Genomic DNA, 19,824 nt, shown 5'->3' with positions numbered 1-19,824 from the left:
AATTGCTTTGGCGAGACAACGTTCGCGTTTATCGTCGGCTCAGAAAGGGAATGGATTTTGCAAATGCGGAGTGCGGTGCAATGCATTACTGAGGTGCAGATATGTAGTCTATGTCCTCATCCCGGTCTATGTCCTCATCCCGGACCAGTGGCCTACCTGTCAAGTTTCTTTTTATCACATGCACATCAAAAAGAGTCACCCAACAAATTTTAAACCTGTCAAAGTTTGCAGCTTAATACAGTTGTACATGTGTCACAGTAGGAGGTAAATCCAGGATGAGGTCATTATCCCAAATAATTTTGGGGCAGAAGGGTCACATGACGTGCGTGTGTCAACTTCAGGGGCTCATTAAAAGCAATTGTGACAAAACAATAAACCAAAACAGCATTTAAAAGATGGGCATAGCCAAAACACCAATTCAACTTCCAGAGAAGGGAATTCCATGTCCTCCGGAAAAGTAATTATCAAAGGATATCAAAGGATTTAGAGTTCCCTTTTGTCTGCAATGCCGGAGAGGACCACTAGGAGGAGAGCCGCATGGGGATTAGCATTCCTGGTGGAGCTCGAGTGTGTTTCAGGTGCTCAGAATGAAAGCTGACAGGCCGGTGATTGATAGCGGCTGCTTCAGGCGCTATTTTAAGCCAGAGCTATTCCCGTATTCCCCGCTCGCCTCAGCGTGAGTCAGGAGAATGCGGCCATGCGCTGCTCTGATGCCGTTCGGGGCATTTTCATCATCGGTGAGAGACCCAGATCCCTATCGATCTTCTTATTCTCTCCACTCGGTGGATGACGGCCCCCTCGCATCTCCTACCCACTTTCCTGCGCAGTCACCTTGTGGCTACACCTTGTGTAGCGGTGGCTGAGGATGTGACCAGCTCACACGATCACCCTGACGACAGGGGCAGGCATGTGGAATTACACCCATACGGGCGCGTGCAAAACCCATCTGCAAACTCTGGCACACAGACACTCGTGGACACACATGGCCCTTTAGTACAGGACCCGCAAGCGGACGCATCGCACCCACTTACCAGGTTCTGCTGACAGAGCCAGTAGAACTGCTGGAATTTCTGGGACATGAGGAGCTGTGCACTGCCCACGGCGCTCCGGATTTTACCTAGAACTGCAAGACATGGACACAAGCCTTAGGGTGCAACTGAAAGAACACGGGAGAGAGCATAACTGCTTTTTATCTAGAACTGAGAGACACCAGACCTTCAGATATAACTGCTTAGCTGAAATACATTATCTAGCTTCACGCAGAATGTCAAAAGTTCAGGGGGACAACAGCATGATCCTCCCCAGGAAATGGGTCAGCAAACTTCAGTTCTTAACCGTGACACTACCAGCTACCTAGAAACTGTTCTTTTCTAGAAGACATAACAGGACTATCCGACACATATCTGACTGCTGAGTCACAGTGCATGTGATCAGACTCCCAGGTTGGAACCTGCGCTGACTCGGCAGGGACTCACTCTCCTCTGACAGGTCCTTCTCCTCCGCCTCGCGCTCCATCTCCTTGCACCAGGCCTCCAGCCTCTTGGTTTCAGTGTGAAGCAGCTGCATGAACCAGCTGCCATCACGGCGGCCAGGTGAGAGGCGTCCGGTGTCGCCAGGCTCACGGGCCACCTCTGTGGGCCAGGGCTCGGGCCGCGGGCTGCTGACCGGCTCGGCGGGTGTACGGTAGTCCTCGCGGTAGCTGAAGAGGCCCTGCGTGCGCACGGTGCGGACAGCCCCGTACTGTGTTGGAGTGCTGGGCTCCGAGTGCCTCTGGAAGGCACCGCCGAACTGCAGGCCCTTGTCCTCCATGTGGACTGGAAAGCCCTCCAGCTCCAGGTCGGCTTGCACTGCCGCCGTCACACTGTTGGACCGCTTGAACCGGCCATGCCTGATCGGAGAGAGGCTTTGGTTAGAGCAAGGCATGCACGTGGCAAATACCTGCAACATACCTGTGTAAGAGCACCGATGCAGCACACGCCAAAGGACACATGCATGTGTGTTCACATACATACCACCCAACACGCATGCAGGAACACGCATATGCATGCACAGACACACACACACACAGGCACAAAGCCACACCAGCCAAGTCGGACCATCTGCTGCCGGTGATTGGCTCATGCTAGGCGGGGAGGCAGGGGCTGTCCCGGGGTGACCCCCATGTCAGGTCGTGTGCAGAGCCATACCTCTTGTCGTCCTCCACCTGGACCCCCACTGAATGGTACTCCCGCAGCTCCCGGCTCTCAGACTCAGAGTCAGTTGCCGCCTCCACCTGGCATGGTGAGAAAATGGCACTCAGACTGACGGACGAGGCTCACTGGCTCCTGCTGTGAACACCCATTAATTTTCTCATACAAATAGTGGACGGTGAAGGAGCCAAACATTCAGTTTAAATGAAAGAGTCTGCATTCTATAAATACCTGCAGCAGCTGTAACCCTCTATCCTGCACGACAGAATATAATAAAATAATGATGCATTCTTCTGAATCACTTGCCCTCATGGAGGCTGCCTGTTCAAGGTCTTCTCGGGCCACGGAGTATTGACTATCAGTAAAGGATCTTACCCCTAGATAACTGAAATACATCAACAACATTTGGGGTAGCAGGTAGTAGAGTGTAGTCATCGTCATGTAGCCGAGATTTTGGTGATCAGATATCTGGGATCAAAACAAACTGCCACCATTGCTTACTGTGTACTTTTATAATGTTTCTGCAAGTGTTCCAAACGGCATTTTGCAATGTCTATACTTTGATGTCAAATTACAAACTTCACATAAATATTACATAAATAAAAGTACACTAAGATTAAGGTGAGTTTAATGACAAAACTAATATATAAGAAATAATTTATTTGCCATGAATGAAGTTTATGATATTGAATGAAATGTGTGACCATGTCCCACTCAGTGAAAGTGTGTTCCCTACCCCTAGACCCCAGAGGGTTAAGGCTGATGGGCTGGTAACCCAAAGGCTCTTGAATGAAATATCCAGCTTTATAAAAAGCCAAGAAATCTCAAACCAAACGTAAACACAGCAGAGACAGTATGTAGGGTCTGATATCATTTCCACAAAAGAACAAAAAAGAACAGGCAAGTAGAAGAAGAAGAATCTCCCATTTTGCCTTTTTGACAATAAATACTTCACCGACAATTCGCTAAAATGTTTCCCCTCTCAAGTGACAATGGGGGAATTGGAAGGTCGCACACAGGCAGCTGATCCGACCCGCGAGTCTGTTTCCATGAGTACCTGTGGGAGTGACAACATTGCCAGAAAACAAAACGATATTTAAGTAATTCCCTTCATGAAAAGAGAGACCCCCCAGAAGACAGAAGTGGAGCTGATCCCCCCCACCTCCACTGTTCCTGACACTGGAGTCCTGTTTGACGCTGTCTGGTTGCTCATCTCGAAAATGTCATATGTCCCAGGGGGCCCAGAAAGAGCATAAAGAAAGGATTGAGTGAGAGGAATTATCTTTGAGCAGGAGGAGGGAGGTTATCACCCCCAAGGGGCTCGAAGCACTCACTGGTAGACCCAACAATGCCCCCTGGGGGCCCGGTTAGGAGGAAGTGCAAATGCTGGATTCAGTTGACCTTAAATGTCACTTTTAGCATAGCTTTGATTCATTTTAAGGAATATTCATTTATCTCTTTATGTCACAACGTGATGGTATTGGGGGGAACCCCTTCTGGAATATTCTGTGTGACAGGTCAAAAATGTCCTCCAGAAGATTGAAGGAAGGCTGTAGCCTTATAGCCCTGACCTTTGGGATGGGTGAGGAGCACAGTCCTTTTCCATCAGGTGGCCGGCAAAGGGTTTTAAATACTGCTTGCAAACTGTGGTCCCTTGTGGCCTAATGGTAACCATGGGTGTTTTTGCCGTCATCGCCGGAGCGGAGGAGAAGGGTGCACCGGGTCCCCCTTTCACTCAAACTGCCGCAGATCAGCACTCTCATCACTGCGCACGTTTACATGTGCGTTCCTGGTCGTCCGGTGGACAGCAGTGGTTCATATGAGACATCATACCAGAAACGTAAACTTCAAAATGAGGAAGGGCTTACTCTTAAATATACACACAAAGAATAACAATCATCATGATGTTTATGCAACACGTTTATGTGATCTGACCTTTGATGTCATAGCACGATTAATTTGAGTTAATTAACTTTCTCAGGGGTACTATAGACGCCCCCCAGGCCCTGAAATGCCAGCCTTTAGGTTATGAGCCCATTTCCTTAACTCCCATGCCACCTGCTGCCCCGTAAAAAAAACACTGAGGTCATTATGAATTTCCATACTGGTGTTAATGAAGACACAAGTGCGCTAATGGGCGCGGACTGGAACTGGGCAACAGTGACTCTGTCTCCAGTGGCGACAAGCCTTATGATGGGCGGGCCGGTCGGCATGGCGACCTGCCACGTCTGTTACCCAACTAGACTGCCGATGTGTGATGGCATTGTTTAGGCTCAGCAGCCCATTCAGCGCTGGTGGCACTACCATTCTGGGGGAATGACTCATCAGACTGACGAAGGGATGTTAGGGGGCCGTCACCTGGATCCCGATGGAGGAACGCCGGCTCTTGAGGTACTCCTCGGCCTTGGACACCAGCACGGCCTTGTCACAAGTGAGCACCGAGCTATGGCTGTCCGTGGAAGGGTGTCTCAGGCCTGCGGCCGTCTCCATGGCGATGGTCACCGCTTTGGCACTGTCCAGACTGTCCGTTGAGTTGTAGAGGCTCCGGCCCAGGCTGTCCGGCGGCCACAGGGCGCCGTGGGCCAGCCGACCCTCGTGGTAGGCATCCTGGGTGGACTCGGTGCTGCTTTGGGCCGTCACGGAGATGAGGGGCTTAGAGGTGGTGCGTGGTGGCACTGGTGGGGGGGTCTTCTTAAAGCTGGGGGTGTACGTTACCGCTAAAAAATAACAAGGAAGGAAGACACCTTTCTGTCAGGTGAATGGAAAAACAAGAGGATATTTTTGCACCATGCGTGCATGAGTGACAACGGCGCGATGATTCAGAATGGATCATGAAACACGGTGGGTGACAAAAATCCTCGATAAGCCCAGAGATAGTGAGAGGGGTCCATTGAGGCCCCCATGTCCCGGGTTACTGATCGAGAGGATCCTCTCGATGCCGCCGCTAAATGGACTCTCCGTTAGATATGGGCCTTTCTTGGGGGGGCTTGAGGAGCACAGAGCTTCTGCTCACCATTATCTAAGGGAGCTCTCTGCTGCTGGCTTTAATGCCCCAGCATGTCAGAGTGAGTGACAGACCCCAGGGGTTACATGACAAGCAGCTACACAGGACTAATAGGAAGCTTTGAGCGCTGACATGCCATTATCTGAGAAATCTGGGGGATCTCAAAACTCACAACACTTTACCTACATACCTCCATAAATATATGGCTTATTAGGACTTACCAAGACAGCAAAGATCAGTCTATCTGTGTGTGATTTTCTTAAATATATGACTTTATGATGCTGTAGTTTATGATATTTCTGTGCCTAGACTTCAATAATTCTGTGACCTTTTCCTTGGGATGAAAAGCATGTGTGACACTGTAATCCGACCAGAGCTGGTTTATTTACATGCGCAGGGAGTAGGAGTCACTGGTTTGATTTGAGAAAAAAAAATCCCTGCACTGAGCTGAGCTGTTTATCAGAGCTGCGGGTGCTTTTATAATAAGGCCGCCTTTCAGCGTGGCTCCTTTCTGGATAACAATTGACATCTGTTCAATCCCATGTCCAGTCTGACATTTCGGTTACTGCCGGCCCTTTAAAAATGGCCCGCTTCCTCTCAGCAAGCGACGCTGTGGCTGTGGTCCTAGTGCCACTATGGTTCTCTCCATAGTCCACCGATGCTCCAGGGTGAAGAGAATTCATCAAGGTTCTCTTCCATCTGCAATCTTACTTTTCAAAATGAGAGATATTTCAGGAGGCCGAAAGGGATTTATAGGTGTGAGACAACGACAGAGGAAGCTGAGGTGGGTGGGGGGGGGGGGGTGATTCGGCATTGTGACAAAAATAGTCATTACCAGGCAAGTGGTGGAGGGGCACGAGGGGGGGGGATGTCGTGACTGGCGCTCAGCCGCTAGGTTCACTGTTCTAGGGCTCTGACTCATCAACAGGGCTCAAGCGGCACACTGAGAGAGACCCCCCTGGGCCCACCTTCTGTGCCCTACAGAATGTAATGGGGCCCCCAGCAGAGGCAGCCATCTGAAAGGGGACCTCTGAAAAGGCCCCGGAGCTCTCCTACCTTCCTCTTAAGGGGTGGTGGTGGGGGGTGCTGTGATGAAACAGAGGAGGCTTCTGCCAGCATACAGGAGGTGTCGATACTGGGGAGATCTTAGCCAACTCATGGGGCAAAGCTAGAGGAAGAATTCCACATCCACTAGTAAAAACATTCACAGACACACAGGTCTGTGGCTCAGCAAACTAGCGCAATGGATCAGATGGCTGCTGGTTTGAATCCCCATGCTTGGCAGAGTTGGTACACTTCCATTGAGCACTTGAGCAAGGCCCTTAACTCACCGAAAAATGTGTCATTGGTACTGGGAGGATAGCTGACCCTAATCTTTGCTCCCCGTGTATGTCTATGTCTCATAAAAGCAGAGCAAGATTGGATGTACATGAAACATAGTCTCTAATGCACCTGTATTTGTATAAATGGCAAATAAAGCTTCCTTTCATGTTTTGTGGAAGCCAAACGCTGAGAGCTGAGCGCAGGGATGCCACAGGCGGGTTTGTGTTGGGCCTGAATCGTATGCTAATGCGAAAAGTGCCGGCTGTCAGAGAGGGAGGGTGAAGCTCATTCTGCGTGACTGAGTTGATTGCGGCAAGAAAAGCAAGGGCTCCTTTCAGGGGTTTCATGGGACGGCGAACATCCAAAGCCCCGTTACTATTCGACACCACGCCGGTGTCGTCACGTGGCACCAGGGCCTCGCTCCGTGACGCGCCGAGTACTCGCAGAGTTGGAATAACGGGCCGCTATTTCACATAGAAAATACAGCAGCAGCCATAAACCTCTGAGGGGGAATTCATTACCCACGCCGTACTGGAGCTCCGCAAAAAAGAGCCCGGATCGTTTTGTAGGGATTCCTGAGATGGAGCGGTGGAATTATTTTAGCTGAAGCGTACATCTGTTGTGCGCCCTTAAAGAGGCGGGAAGCATTTGCTAACCCAGATTGAATTTGCTGCCGCAAAACAGGCAAACATTTGTACCCAATGCTTGGCAGAACGTGCAAAGCGAATGTCCTCAACCCAGCCAGGCGGCAAAGAAGCACCGGGCCCGCGATTCATAATGCTCACGGCCGCTTATCATCGTCTTCGCTGCCTTGGCTTAGGCAGATATTACCGGAATTGTGGGAGTTCTGTGGCATATAAAGGCCATTGGGGAGGACCTGCGTGTAATTTATCACATGACAGCACTCGCCACACTCTGGCAAATGGTTATAATACATCCCAGGCCCGTCTCTCTGTAAGGCGAGCGATTATGTAAATAAGATTAAAGATAATGGAGCCTGAACAGAAGCCCGGAGGAAACGAGCTTCCAAGGGAAATTTAGGCCTCTGCCTACAGGTCGTCGAGATTCCAAAAATCCCAAAAGTCACCTTGAGGCATCTCCACGGCGCAGTTCCCATATCTGCGAGACAGGGGGCGTCCTAAACCCGAAACAGATTAGTCAGTAGTGCCACTCGCAAAGGCTATTGGCGAGCTAAAAATAGCTCTTCCAACTGCAGCAATGGAGGGGGGGGGGGGGGCGGTCATTGGTAATATGGCTATCGCTCAGCATCACTGGCTTGCAGACTGAGGTTCCCTCAGTTCAATTCTCTCTCCCCTAGTGCAGACAGGGAGGGGCAATGCAGAAGAGGACAAGGAGGAGGTGAGTTGAGTGGGCATTTCACATTCAAGACGGGTTTCCAATTTATCTGCCAGATAACAGTTTGGTCCGGACCAATCAATAAGAGGCCCGTTGCAGATGCGAGTCCAGGGCAGCGGCGAAGTAACGAATAAAAACCCAGAAAGTATTAGAAAGCTGACAGTGATTTTCAGGGATTATGAAGTCAAGGCAAACTCATTCCACTTTAATGGGCTCATCGCTAAGGCAGGGCACCGTGGAAACGGAACGGCTGAAGTCCGCGCATTTGAAGAGACCCGACATGATGTAATATAACAACACCCCATCCGCTGTCCTGAGAACTCATCCGACTTCCTGTGGACTTTAAACACCCTTTCAGGGCACCCTAAGCTCCACTATTTTGTTTCCTAATGCCGTACATGTGGAATACAGTCCACTATCATTTTTTTCAAGGAAATTCGACCAGATTATGGGCAGGACCCCGTGATCTCAGGCTTTTGGGATGAGTCAAACACGGTCAGTGGCTTATATTTTTTCCACATGCTGGAACTTTCAATTTCTGACTCTCGGACCAGTTCAATCAACAAGAGGTCCACTATCGACTGGCTCCAAACTTTAAATTCACTTGGAGAATCTCAGGGGGTCTGTTAGAGGAAGAAAAAAGTCAAGACTGAAACTGACTAATTTAAAGCAGTGGGGGTAGAAGAGTTCATTTGGGATCACTTTATTAAACTGCCATCTTGACAATGCCTCCTGTGTTAATTGGTGTGTAAACTGAATAATTAATGGCATGATGCATAATTCAGCACGTTCCCCCTTCCATCAGGCACCACAACACTAATATAAGCAGCAGCTAAACCCCTCTCCACATTTTCCCAAACTAAGCCGTGATGTAAATGACTTCCTAAGAAAATCACACAGAGAATTTGGATGGAAAATCTGACATTGGAAACAGCAGGTGCAGATGGGCTGTAAAAGCAGGCGGACAGAAAATTCCGGAATGTGGGGAGGGGGACATCGTGAACATGCTGCATTTAGAGGCGAAGTCCTTACCTGGAGGTTGCTGGGACGTTCTGTCCGCGGCACAGGAAGTAGGGAGGCGGAACTGGATCCCTACAAAGAGCGGTGGATGTCAGCGATTGCGGGGGCACGACAGACACAGGTACACAAAAAAAGTAGAGCCAAACGAAAACACAGATAGCTTCCAGAAACACCCGTGGGGTTCAGTACGAAAAATATAGTCCCCGGATTAAGACATATCCTAAATGAACATTTCTGTTTGGAGACACGCAAACACACAGATGTGGGTGTGACCGGGTCAAAACGAAACGAGAAGAGAAATAAATAATTCAAAACAGACGGCTGGCGTGACAAGGATTAATGTGTGAAGAGAAATAACAGTTAAAAGAAAAGAACATGTTTAAATTTCAGATTTCAGCCACATATAAAAATAGATGCATTTGTAGCCATTCACCATCCTCAGTGAAGCAGCGGCTGTTTCTGGCCCCGGATGAAAGACACGTTGTTTCAGGCGTACATTAGCTTAAACGCAGAAATTTGCCAGAATGCTCATGAGGGAAAGATCTCATGCTGACACCTTCCCACGTACACCTGTACCTGTCCCACACACTTCAAACGGGAGCTTCAAACGCGAGCTTAAAAGCAGGCCTTCCCCTTGGTACTCTCCTTGCAAATTTTCATATCGTTTAATTTGATCGGCTTGGGAAATGGGGAATTGCCATGGCGATTGCAGCGGGTGAACAGCTGCTCCACCTACCCAGGGTATGGTACCTACAATTCGGAGTCCAAGCAGTGTTTGTGTTGGGGGTGGTATTGACATAACACCTTATAATAGGATCAGCTTGTTCCAGAACAAGTTTCCAAATGAGTCTCTGAGCATATCTACAAACTAGCTACAAAGAATCCCCAAGATGAGCTTTGAGTGAGTCACCAAACGGGTCGATCCATCATCAACAATGACCAGGTACTTGGCTACAATATGCCAACATCAACATCCAATAAACTGAACTGTCCAGGAAGTTCAGTCCTTATCAGAGTAAAGAAAATGAAAATGAATATCTTTTTTTCTGTGGTCTTAAGTGTTAGAGAAATATGTACTTTTTTTATTGTCATTTTGCTAGATGCCATTTCTTAGAATAACACCCTGCAGCAGCTTGATCTTAATTTAGCAATAACCCTCCTTAGAGTCTTAAGAACTGTCGCTTGAATATTTCCACCCCATACATGGTGATAAACAATGTTGAATGTTATTTGCATATCCTGTTTGTGTACCTCAATAAAAGATACTGCGAGGGGAGTTCCTCTTTCGAAGTTGGCTGAGTTCGACTGAGAGGCTGACACCTCGTAGTCAGGACCGGACTTCCCTTTTTGCAAGTAAAAAGTCATCACAGCTGTCCGTGTTGTTCTGTGTTCAGAGACTGGTTGGTTTCCAGCGTATCTTTAGAAGAAGATAACCCTAACATTAAGATTCTTCAAACCTTTAATTTTTTATTTTTTTTTTTACAGCCAAAGGTCTGGATTAAATGTACACTGTGTGAGTAGAGCTCAGCGATATGCATCGCAAAGCACTAACAGGGAAGGTGAACATCGCATCTCAGCTGCGGCTGTCTAGACCACCGTCTAGCCAAACAAAATATGCGCTCCTGTTCCGTGGACCCCCGAGGGGGGGGTGGATGACCCTTTCTAGAGGACGTTATTCACGGAACTGTTATTACACCCACGGGACGCTGCCATCGCGGGACAGGGCCAAATGCCCACCGTCCTTTGTTCGGATACGCAGACAGGTCGACCTTTAGTGTCTCAGTTTGTGATAAAGCCTGGCCATTCACGAGCGGGCGGGAGAGGAGAGTGCGCGGGGGGGGGGGGGGGGGGGGGGCACGGCAGGCTCATTAGCATATGAAAACCTAGAGGAGGTTTGGAATGAGACACAAACACAATGTCATGTCAGCTACAGATGAATATATTCTGCTGAAATACTTATACATACATACCGAAACCGTCTGGACACCATTAGTGAATACAAGCTTACAAGAATTCCTAAAACAACTTTACACTGAAACTCAACCTGTTTTGAAGAAGCAGCTTTAAAGTTTAGGTTATGTCCTAGTCATCCATAGTGGATTATGGGTAATTTAAACTCCACACTCCTTTCTCTCTTTTTCTCCCCGTTTTAATTCAAGCCCCAGTATACTGCTGTAGCTGTCCTATCAAAGTGGACTGTTCAGGGATGTGTCAGCCCACAGGCAGGAGCCTGCGATGTGGAGGCCCAGGAGGGTCTGCCAGGTGACTCCACCCCGTCCACTCAACGCACAACTCAGTCCATTTGCATCTCGCTCATGTCTCATGGAAGAGGTGACTGTGGGCCTTTCAAAAAGGGCAATACACTCACAAAAATGAGCCACCCCCACACTCTCTCTAAAAAAAACTTACTCGAGGACAAAGGCACATTCAGGTCTGACGACGTTTCAGCTGAGCAGAGGATGACCGAGACCGGCAGCGGGGGCTGACGATTCCAATTCTACCTAATCCAAATTTAACGCAGATCACAGGTTCCATCTTGTCGACTAATCATTGTTAAATCCAAAATTCGTGGGGGAAAGCCTGCACTGCAGGGATACTGCGATACGTCGGAGATGAAAACAAATGACTATGAGGCAAGGACAGTAACTGGGGAAAGGAGCAAAGGTCACACAGACAGTGGCTGATGTAGACAATCACACAGATATATACAGTACGTAGAGAGGAATAAGTGATATACTTGGGGGTATTACTGATGAAAGCATGTCACAGCATGTAACTTAACGGTCCGCAGTCCCACTCCCGTTTGATAATGACGCTGAGAGCTTCCCGCTGTAACAGCCAATTAGCTTACAGACGATGAGATGATGGGCATGTCACAAAGTCACAGGAGGGATCGACCTGCTCGGAAATGATGGCACGGCCCAGTCACAGTCTGGTCAAGGTAGCTAGATACAGCCATCGGTATTCCCATGGCAACAGGGGAGGAGGGAGGGGTGACAGTCCAGTGGACTTCAGCTCCGTAATGAACTTCTTCATGCCCACAATAATGTCAGAACTCTCGGCTGAGACGGACGAGCGCCTCTGCAAGGTCAAGGATAGTGGATAGTGAAGCAGGGCTGTTTGCGTGCAATCAACAGGCCATGGACAGCCAACCCCACCCCCACCTCCTAAAACGCCTCTTGCATTGGCTGAAAGAAAGACCTTCCACATGTAGCTGTGAGCTACAGGTGTGTCAGAACTGCAAGACAATCAAAACCAGTGAGATGCAACAAAAAAAAAAAGTGCTTGGGCTGATTCGGCTGAACCTGAACAAGGTCAAGAAATTTCGGACTGTTCCCAAACCACGGCCATTTTGTTTCCTCACAGAGGCATTATTCCATCACCGGAGCGTTACGCTGAAATGCAAACTTCTACACAAACTTAGAAGGTAAATAAATATTGTGCATATGAAGTAAAACATTTTCATTTTCACAATGCCCCAAATTTAATTTGTGGCTGTCATGCCAAATTTTATTGTCCTACTTTTTGCACGGGGAGGAGGGGGCCTGAGCCTCTCCCTGAATGCTTCTTCGGGGGGGGGGGGTATACCCTGCAGCAACAGGAAAATGATGGATGTACCATTTCTTTGTGTGTTCAACCATTTTTTTTTTTATTTTAGCACAAGTTGGTTATAATTTATTTATAAACCATTAATGTGTGATAATAATATGCAATGATTCACTCTTCCAATGAGTATCCAAGTCCTCACTCGATACGCCGATTCTGCGTTACAATTTTTGCTGCATTGATGATTAAGTCAGGAAAATGAGTTGAACTGCACTAAAACAAAGGCCTTGTTGGCTGATCAGCATCCGAGGTTACGTCCACTAGCTAATCTGCCTCTCAGTACGTTTAAATGCACAGCTAAGTTCAGCTACGGTGTTAGCTCAGCTACGCCATTTAATCGGACTACTGTCCTTGTCGCAGTATAACGCACGGGAGGGGGATCGATTTATCAACCGAAGTATGTCTGACTCCGCAACAAAAGGGAGCAATGTGGCTCCTTTCAGCATGTTAGTATTGGGCTTTTTCCGGTTGACCTATTACGTCACACGTAAAAAAATAATAAAAACAATAATAATGGAAGCACAGACAAATGAAGTGACGCAAACTGCAATTGCGATCTGGTTGGAAGAACAGATATAATAAGATCGGGATAGCATAACAAGAAATAAAGTATTTTGTATAATACATTATGACAGCACCGTATTGCAAAATTTACAAATATTGCAATGTGATTTTGGTGTAATTTATGTATTTGGTGTATTTATGAAACAAAAATGGAGTTCAACATATATTTCTCACGAACCCGTCTAGGAGTGATTTAAACACCAAAGATGAATATGATTGTGGTCTCGGAGAACGCATGCAGCGCTCATACGACAGCAGTGGGGGTAAACTGTAAACTGATTTTTAATCATATACTAGATAATATTGAAAATGAATAATCATTAAAATTGCAAAACGTAGGTTTTTTCCTCCTGCGTTATAATATTCGTACCAAACTGAAGGTAAGTAAAAGCCAGGTCTTAATCTAGCTGACAAGCGATGTAAGAATTCGATATGCATGACATACGATGTTGGTATTAATATCGCACATCGTCCAGTTCTACTACAGTAATTTTTGGAATTCATTACAAAACACACTGCCTTGTGTTGTGATGTCATTCGGCACCGGAACCAATTTTTACACCAGTGGAAAACCAACACCTTGAAATACAATACTTTTGGTAACTTCGTAAAGTACCAAAAGTACGGTACCTAGTGTGACTGAAAAGCGCTCTTTAGTTGAGCGGTAAATTTCGGACGTGCTGCACGTCCTCTGCTGTGCTCCCAGCTTCTTCTGTGTACCGGCTTTCTCTGTTATTTCTGGGTCAGAGCCCAGGGAGGGAAACTGTGGAGCATGTGTGGGCCAGTTTGAGTCCGACTGAACGTACACACGCAGGAGCAGATCGACTCCCAATCGCATTATCTGGGTGTCTTAGTTCGACTTCGACAAATTCAATTTAGTACGATTTCAGTCGGGCTAACATGTTTACATGTGCTTTAAAAGTCCAGTTTCAGTCGAACTAACACAGTAATTCAATTTTCTTAGTGTGCATGTAAATGTACTGAGTGGGAGGATTATGCTTTACTGGCTTAATGCACGTCAGAAGCTCTGTGACGTTCTGAGACGCCAGTGATCATCTAGGCTGCTGATCCGCTTCCTTAATGACCTGCACTGCGTACGTCTGCCCGTTCAATCTTCGCAGCTCATCTGATGTAATTATGGACGTCCTGAATTTTTAAAAAGCCATCCACCCTGTTGTAAAAAGTGCAAGAGCTTCATATTTCTGGAAATAATCACAGCACGTGCCCCCCCCTTCCCTATTTGTCCCAGGCTTTGGCTGCGTATTTCAGGAGTAAAGCTCTTACACTTTGTAAATAAGAACTCAGTAATTAATAATCGAATAAACTTAAGTGAGTCTCTATCTTAAAACATCCCGTAATATCTATAAGCCAAAATATAACCTAGGCAGCTTAACGTCTTAAATGACGGACGCCCACCGCCTGCGCACCACTTTTTTTAAAAAAAAAAAAGATAAAACCAAATACAAAGAAATACTCCAGAACATGTCAAAGCAGCTCCTCGAATTCCCTCCCACACGCCTGTCATCTTAGTGCTGGGCCAGAAGCCTCAGATGTTTACCTAAAAAATAAACCCGGCCCAGCTGTAGACTGGATGCCAACGTTAATATGGTCCGTTTCACCCGGGCAGACCTTCAGATGATGCAACGGGAGGATAGTGGTGCATGCAAGCTGCCACCTTCAGGAATGCGGCTTTTCTCAGCGAGTTTCCATACCCTTTTGGTGAGTTACCACACAGCTCTGATACTCTGTACTTACATTTTCCTCAGCTACATATATTCAGCATTTTTTTTTCTTCCTTCACTTCCAGTTTGCATCATCCTCAGCTATGGAAAATAAAAACGCCAAAGAAATATCAAAAGAGCAGCATCATTTACGGCAGGAGTAATTTGCAGCAATTTAACACCAAGCCTAACCCGAGGAGCTTATCTCTCGGCAGGTGAGCTTAATAGGCCACGCAGGAGATCTCAGAAACATCCACAGTAAATCGATTCATACATCTGTTATTTCTGAAGCAATAAGGCTCCCAAAAAACTCACAATTATGCTAAATGAGTTACTGAAAGACTGAATCGGATTTGCCTCATTTTGCAAATTTCCTTTCAACTTTATCTTCATATATCACTATGACGAACTTTGCTCCTTGTGCATAAGCAGTGTTCTCATTAATAGTAATAAAACAAGACATGTTGTGTATCTAATAAAGACAATACCAAGTAATATATAATTCAGATCGCTACTTGGAGAAGATCAAAGTGAAAATGGCGACTAGTAAGTTCTGCTTTAAGGCAAAGAAATAAATTATGTAGGAGAAGAGCACGTGGCAAACCGGGATAGCGCAATGGAGGGCTGATTCAGGGATTTCAGGATGAACCAATCAATGGCTGCCTGTACTCTGTTCAGGTAACGCTTCTCTTTCTGAAGCCGTTTACCCCTCCTTCACCCCGTTTTGTCGATCCGGAAAAGGACGCAAAACAAGCATGAACTATGAAAGCGACGTTGTTCTCTTTTGTTATCCTTTATTCAGAGGCAAAATCGACTTGTATTGTTTCAAAGTTTTTTAGCCCATGTAAAAAAGTGATTTGTAAATATCAACCTTCAGCACTGAGATATCTAAACATTATTCCACGATTGATTTGACTGCTATGCACTGATAATAATTCCAGCCTCAAGGCCTGTCCTCCTAAATTTCGGACACTACCTAAGGCCGATTCCAGCACTGCAAAAACACATCTTTTTTTAATCCTCCTGGACTCCCATCCCAGGTGAGAAATGACGCATGTGGGGTCTCGTTAACAGTGATGCCGAACAGTGTACCCACATCTCCCTGCTGGCTTTGATGGGACTTTTGAAATCTGGGATCACAGAAGCGGAATTTAGCCAACAGAGATTTATAATGTATTTAGTGTGAGGGCGCAGTTTTCATTTTTTAATGTTTATAGTGTGAGCACACAGTTTTCTGACATGACAAGGCAGCGCTATGCGTCCATTAGAGCAGAGAAGGCGGCTCCGAATTAGTCACCAGATCCCTGGAAGAAATCCCTAGTGATCTGACTGTGATATTAGCCTTATCAGAGATTCCTACTGGAAACACAAGCGTCAACAATTATTCAGAGCTGTTTTCATAAGTCACTCCTGCAATATATTTGCGTTTGTGCACAAAAAGAAGATCTTGGTCTCATCATAGTTTTCAAAGGGTACATCAGCCAAAAGCCTCAGGCTGGTTGGATGGGCGTTTATTCGGACCAGCTGTATCAAGCGGCGTCGGCCTTCGGGCCCCGTAGAGCCGAGAACAAACGAAACAGCAGCCAGCGAACGCTGTCAGGCTGAGAAAACGTCACGACAGCCACCGGGGCGGAAGAAAAAGACTTTGGTGCAATTCGGCGACGACAGATGAGAAGCATTCAGGAAGAGGCTCAGGTGCTGGCGACCGGGGGAGCAGGGGTGAGCTCTCCGGCTGTCCGAGACAGAGACGATTCCAGATCCTTCCGAAGGAACATTTCTAAGCACCGTCTGTCGGAGGGGTGAGCGTTAAAGACTCAAAGACGGATGATGAGGAGACCTTCTTCACGGCGGACGCAGCACCGGTGCTGAGCAGTCGGTGGCGGTTTGGTACAGCATCTTCCTTAATGAAATGCGCTCTGGAGTCGGACAGGACCTACCGCGATTCAACAAGCAACGGAACTGAGAAACCCACCGCGGTGCGGGACCGTCACAACCATAATGCAGTGGCCTTCAAACTCCCTGCTCTAGTGCCCCTGAACAGGGCGATTCAACTGAAAAGCCCCGGTGAAAACGCAGCTGTACAAAACAGTTAAAGTTGCTTTGGACAGGAGCATCAGCTTAGCAACAGAATGTTAATCAGGCAGCGTAAAATGGTCAATTAATCAAATGGTCAATTAATAACTGAATTTGTTTGACAAGATCATAGTTGAGGAACATGGCTTACAGTCTGTCGCTTTCTTAATCAGTCTGTTTGAAGACCCCTGCTTTGATATGTGTACAAAGATAAATCACACAATATAACATTTGCAAAAAAGAAAAACCAAATCAAAAGACTTCTTTTCACGAATGTATACACATTGCCCTGGGTATTCGGTTAATTTATAAAAACACTGTACGTTCTTGGCACACGGATAGAAAATTAACCCACGTCGTACAGTGTTTTTTAGCTAAATAACTTGAATAATCACTTAAATAACAGTTGGGAATGCATAATTATATATGCCAATCGTTTTAAATATTCATGGTCGTATTTGATTGCTTAATTAAATTATTTAAATGAACATCTTTCCTATCTACTGGGCCTCACCACTGAAGGAAGACTCTGTCCAGATCATTTTTAGCACTTGGCACAATTACTCTTAATCTGCGCCACATCTTTGTTTATTTATTGTTAAATATCACAAGACTAGCTAAAGTGAGGAGTTCACAGTGTCGCTTGGTAAGTGCAGGTGTGTAGACACGCGTGTGACTCGCAGGCAGAGCTGGCTAGCTCCACTGCTCCCGAGCCCCACGGCGCTACCAATCAGCTACACTTACCGCGTCTCCGGCTACTTTTGGCTGTTTGCAGATGGCCCAGTAAACGGCCAGCTGGCTGCCCATACTGCATTTTTTTTTAATGGTCTGATAAGGCAAATTTGTAAACATTCATCAACGCATTCCCGCTAGCACTGCCATTCCACATCTAGAGGACTACAGCGGGAATGGGTTCTCTGTATGTATGGTGCATCGCAGTCTGCTACATTTACCACCTAGCTGAAGGGCAGTGTATCGAGATGAGTTAACCCTAAGGAAAACTGAAAGATGTCAGGCGTTAAGTATGGTATGAGCACAGTATGGGGGACACTGTACCAGCGATGCACCACCTGATTCCCCATTGAAACCCCAGGGAGGTACACAGCCCCTCCCTCCGCACTTCAGGGTTGACAGTGTACAGTATACCCCTTTCTTACATTTCACACCCACTCTGCCCGTACTGTAAACAGGTTTCACAAATTGAGGCAATTTCTTGGGTCCAGTAATGGCCCCAAATAGAAGACTATGCTTTTTACTACCCCTGCAAAGAACGAAAGGGTGCCGGATCTGGTTCCTCTATCGTCACACCCTTTCAGGATCTTGAAATCACATTTCTGAGGTTCTTAGAGTTCTGTATTTTTGGGAAAACACTCCTTTTCTCTGTGTTCTTCTTGGTTCGACGAACATCAGTTAGAAGGACAGCGAGATGTACGCCAGTGGTGGCCGGGTGCATTTCCGGATCCATATTTCCAGGCTGGCGCTCCTCTGTCTGCCCGATCGCCACTCAGCTCTCCGCTTGTCGGGATCCCAATCCTCCGAGAACAGAAAGCGGCCGGGACTGGCATAGGTTGGCTCCGCCCTCTCAGGGGTGCCAGGGCGCGGTGTGACCATAGGCCAGAAGGAATGCGGTGTGCTGGGGTCGACCGGTGGCAGCTGCTCAGGCCGGCAAGAGACCGAGGCGTCGGCTGTGCTCTGCCGCACCAGGCCGCCGGGGCCGGCTTGCGTTCCCACGGAAACGCGGTCACCAGGCGCCCATGTGTTGTAGCAGCGGGCAAACTTGGAGAAGTTGCTGTTGAAGGTGCGCAACTCGCCGCAGACGTCACGGTGCAGCTCGGCCAGCTCGCAGCGCATGGCTGTGATCTCCTCTTTCCAGGGCAGGCTGGGCAGGGCCACATCCCCCGCTGGCTCCTTGGGGGCTTTGGCGCGGCGTGAGGATCCAGACTTGAGCGGCACGGCCCGGAAGGAGTGCGAGGGCATGCCAGGCACCGACATGGCGGTGAGGGTGGAGCTTGGGCTATGACGGCCACGATCCTCCCTACACGAGCGGCCCAGCTCCCGATAGAGTGACGAAGAGTCCAACTCGTCATCATGCAAATCGTCCTCGTTAAGTAAAGAGGTGCCCTCAACCATGTCATAGCCGTCTGAAAGACAAATATAAATACGCACAGGGGGAGGGGGGCTTACAGGGAGGAACAGCTGGAACAGAACATCTCCCAGTGTCGAATCTTATGGGACGTCACATGTGAGTCAAAATGGGGGGGGGGGGGGGCGGAATACCACTCTCACTCCCTACAGTTTCCAATTTATCCTGCAACCTTTGATGGAATTGCTTAAACTATTAATTATTCATGAGATACATAATTATATTTTTCTTGCCACCTTTTATTAAGTCAATATGCACTAGCATGTTAAACACTGCATGCTATAATGGACAAATGGGGAGGTGGTCCTTCTGCACGAAGCCCCCGAGGGTTATCCTCATCCTCCACCGACGGCCCAGACTCCATTTTGACTCTCACAGGTTTTGACTCTGAGTTTACACTGCCTTCTCACCGTTCAGCGGACATACAATTCGGAAAGTCTTTTCACCATTCCACTCTCTCGGCCGCTAATGTCCAACAATGGAGGTGTGTGTGTGTGTGGGGGGGGGGGGGGGGGGGGTTATGGTTTTTAAAGAAAATGAAACAGGTTTCAGAGGCATGGCTCAAGGGTGGCGGCTCATTCCACGTGGAAAGATGAAAAGACAAACCGTGGAGGTTGCAAGCCTGTCATGCCTTGGACAAGGAGCAGGTATGAACCCTATTGAACAAGAGATCCTTTAAGAACGGGACCAGATGCTGCCGGAGCCCATGACCAGAGGAGGGACCTCAATCCCGCGGTCAGAGATGGCTAATTCCCTCAGCAGCGTGGAAAACGCCGAATTGCTCTGTCGCCCGCGGGCAAGTCCCTCGGCATTCTGTGGAGGGGT

At 47.6% G+C, this 19,824-nt stretch overlaps 1 protein-coding gene across 5 annotated transcripts in view; it reads right to left on the bottom strand.

Annotated features, from left to right (window-relative positions):
• The window catches only part of LOC125707903 (disks large-associated protein 2-like), a 140,825-nt gene that overhangs the window by 8,759 nt on the left and 112,242 nt on the right, over positions 1 to 19,824 (bottom strand). For 4 of the 5 annotated variants that reach the window (XM_048975319.1, XM_048975320.1, XM_048975321.1 and 1 more), the window contains 5 exons: positions 8,905 to 8,964; positions 4,548 to 4,906; positions 2,187 to 2,272; positions 1,476 to 1,888; positions 1,032 to 1,123 (listed from right to left, as the gene is read on the bottom strand). In XM_048975319.1, coding sequence (XP_048831276.1) covers positions 1,032 to 1,123; positions 1,476 to 1,888; positions 2,187 to 2,272; positions 4,548 to 4,906; positions 8,905 to 8,964 — 1,010 coding nt within the window. Of the gene's footprint in view, positions 1 to 1,031; positions 1,124 to 1,475; positions 1,889 to 2,186; positions 2,273 to 4,547; positions 4,907 to 8,904; positions 8,965 to 14,565; positions 18,998 to 19,824 lie in introns of those variants that run through there. The other variant, XM_048975323.1, reaches the window with a different exon arrangement.

Source organism: Brienomyrus brachyistius, chromosome 14, assembly GCF_023856365.1.
Source record: "Brienomyrus brachyistius isolate T26 chromosome 14, BBRACH_0.4, whole genome shotgun sequence".
Classification (NCBI taxonomy): Eukaryota; Metazoa; Chordata; class Actinopteri; order Osteoglossiformes; family Mormyridae; genus Brienomyrus; species Brienomyrus brachyistius.
The sequence above is the reverse complement of the archived record's forward strand: the minus strand, read 5'-3'. Positions and strand labels throughout refer to the sequence as shown.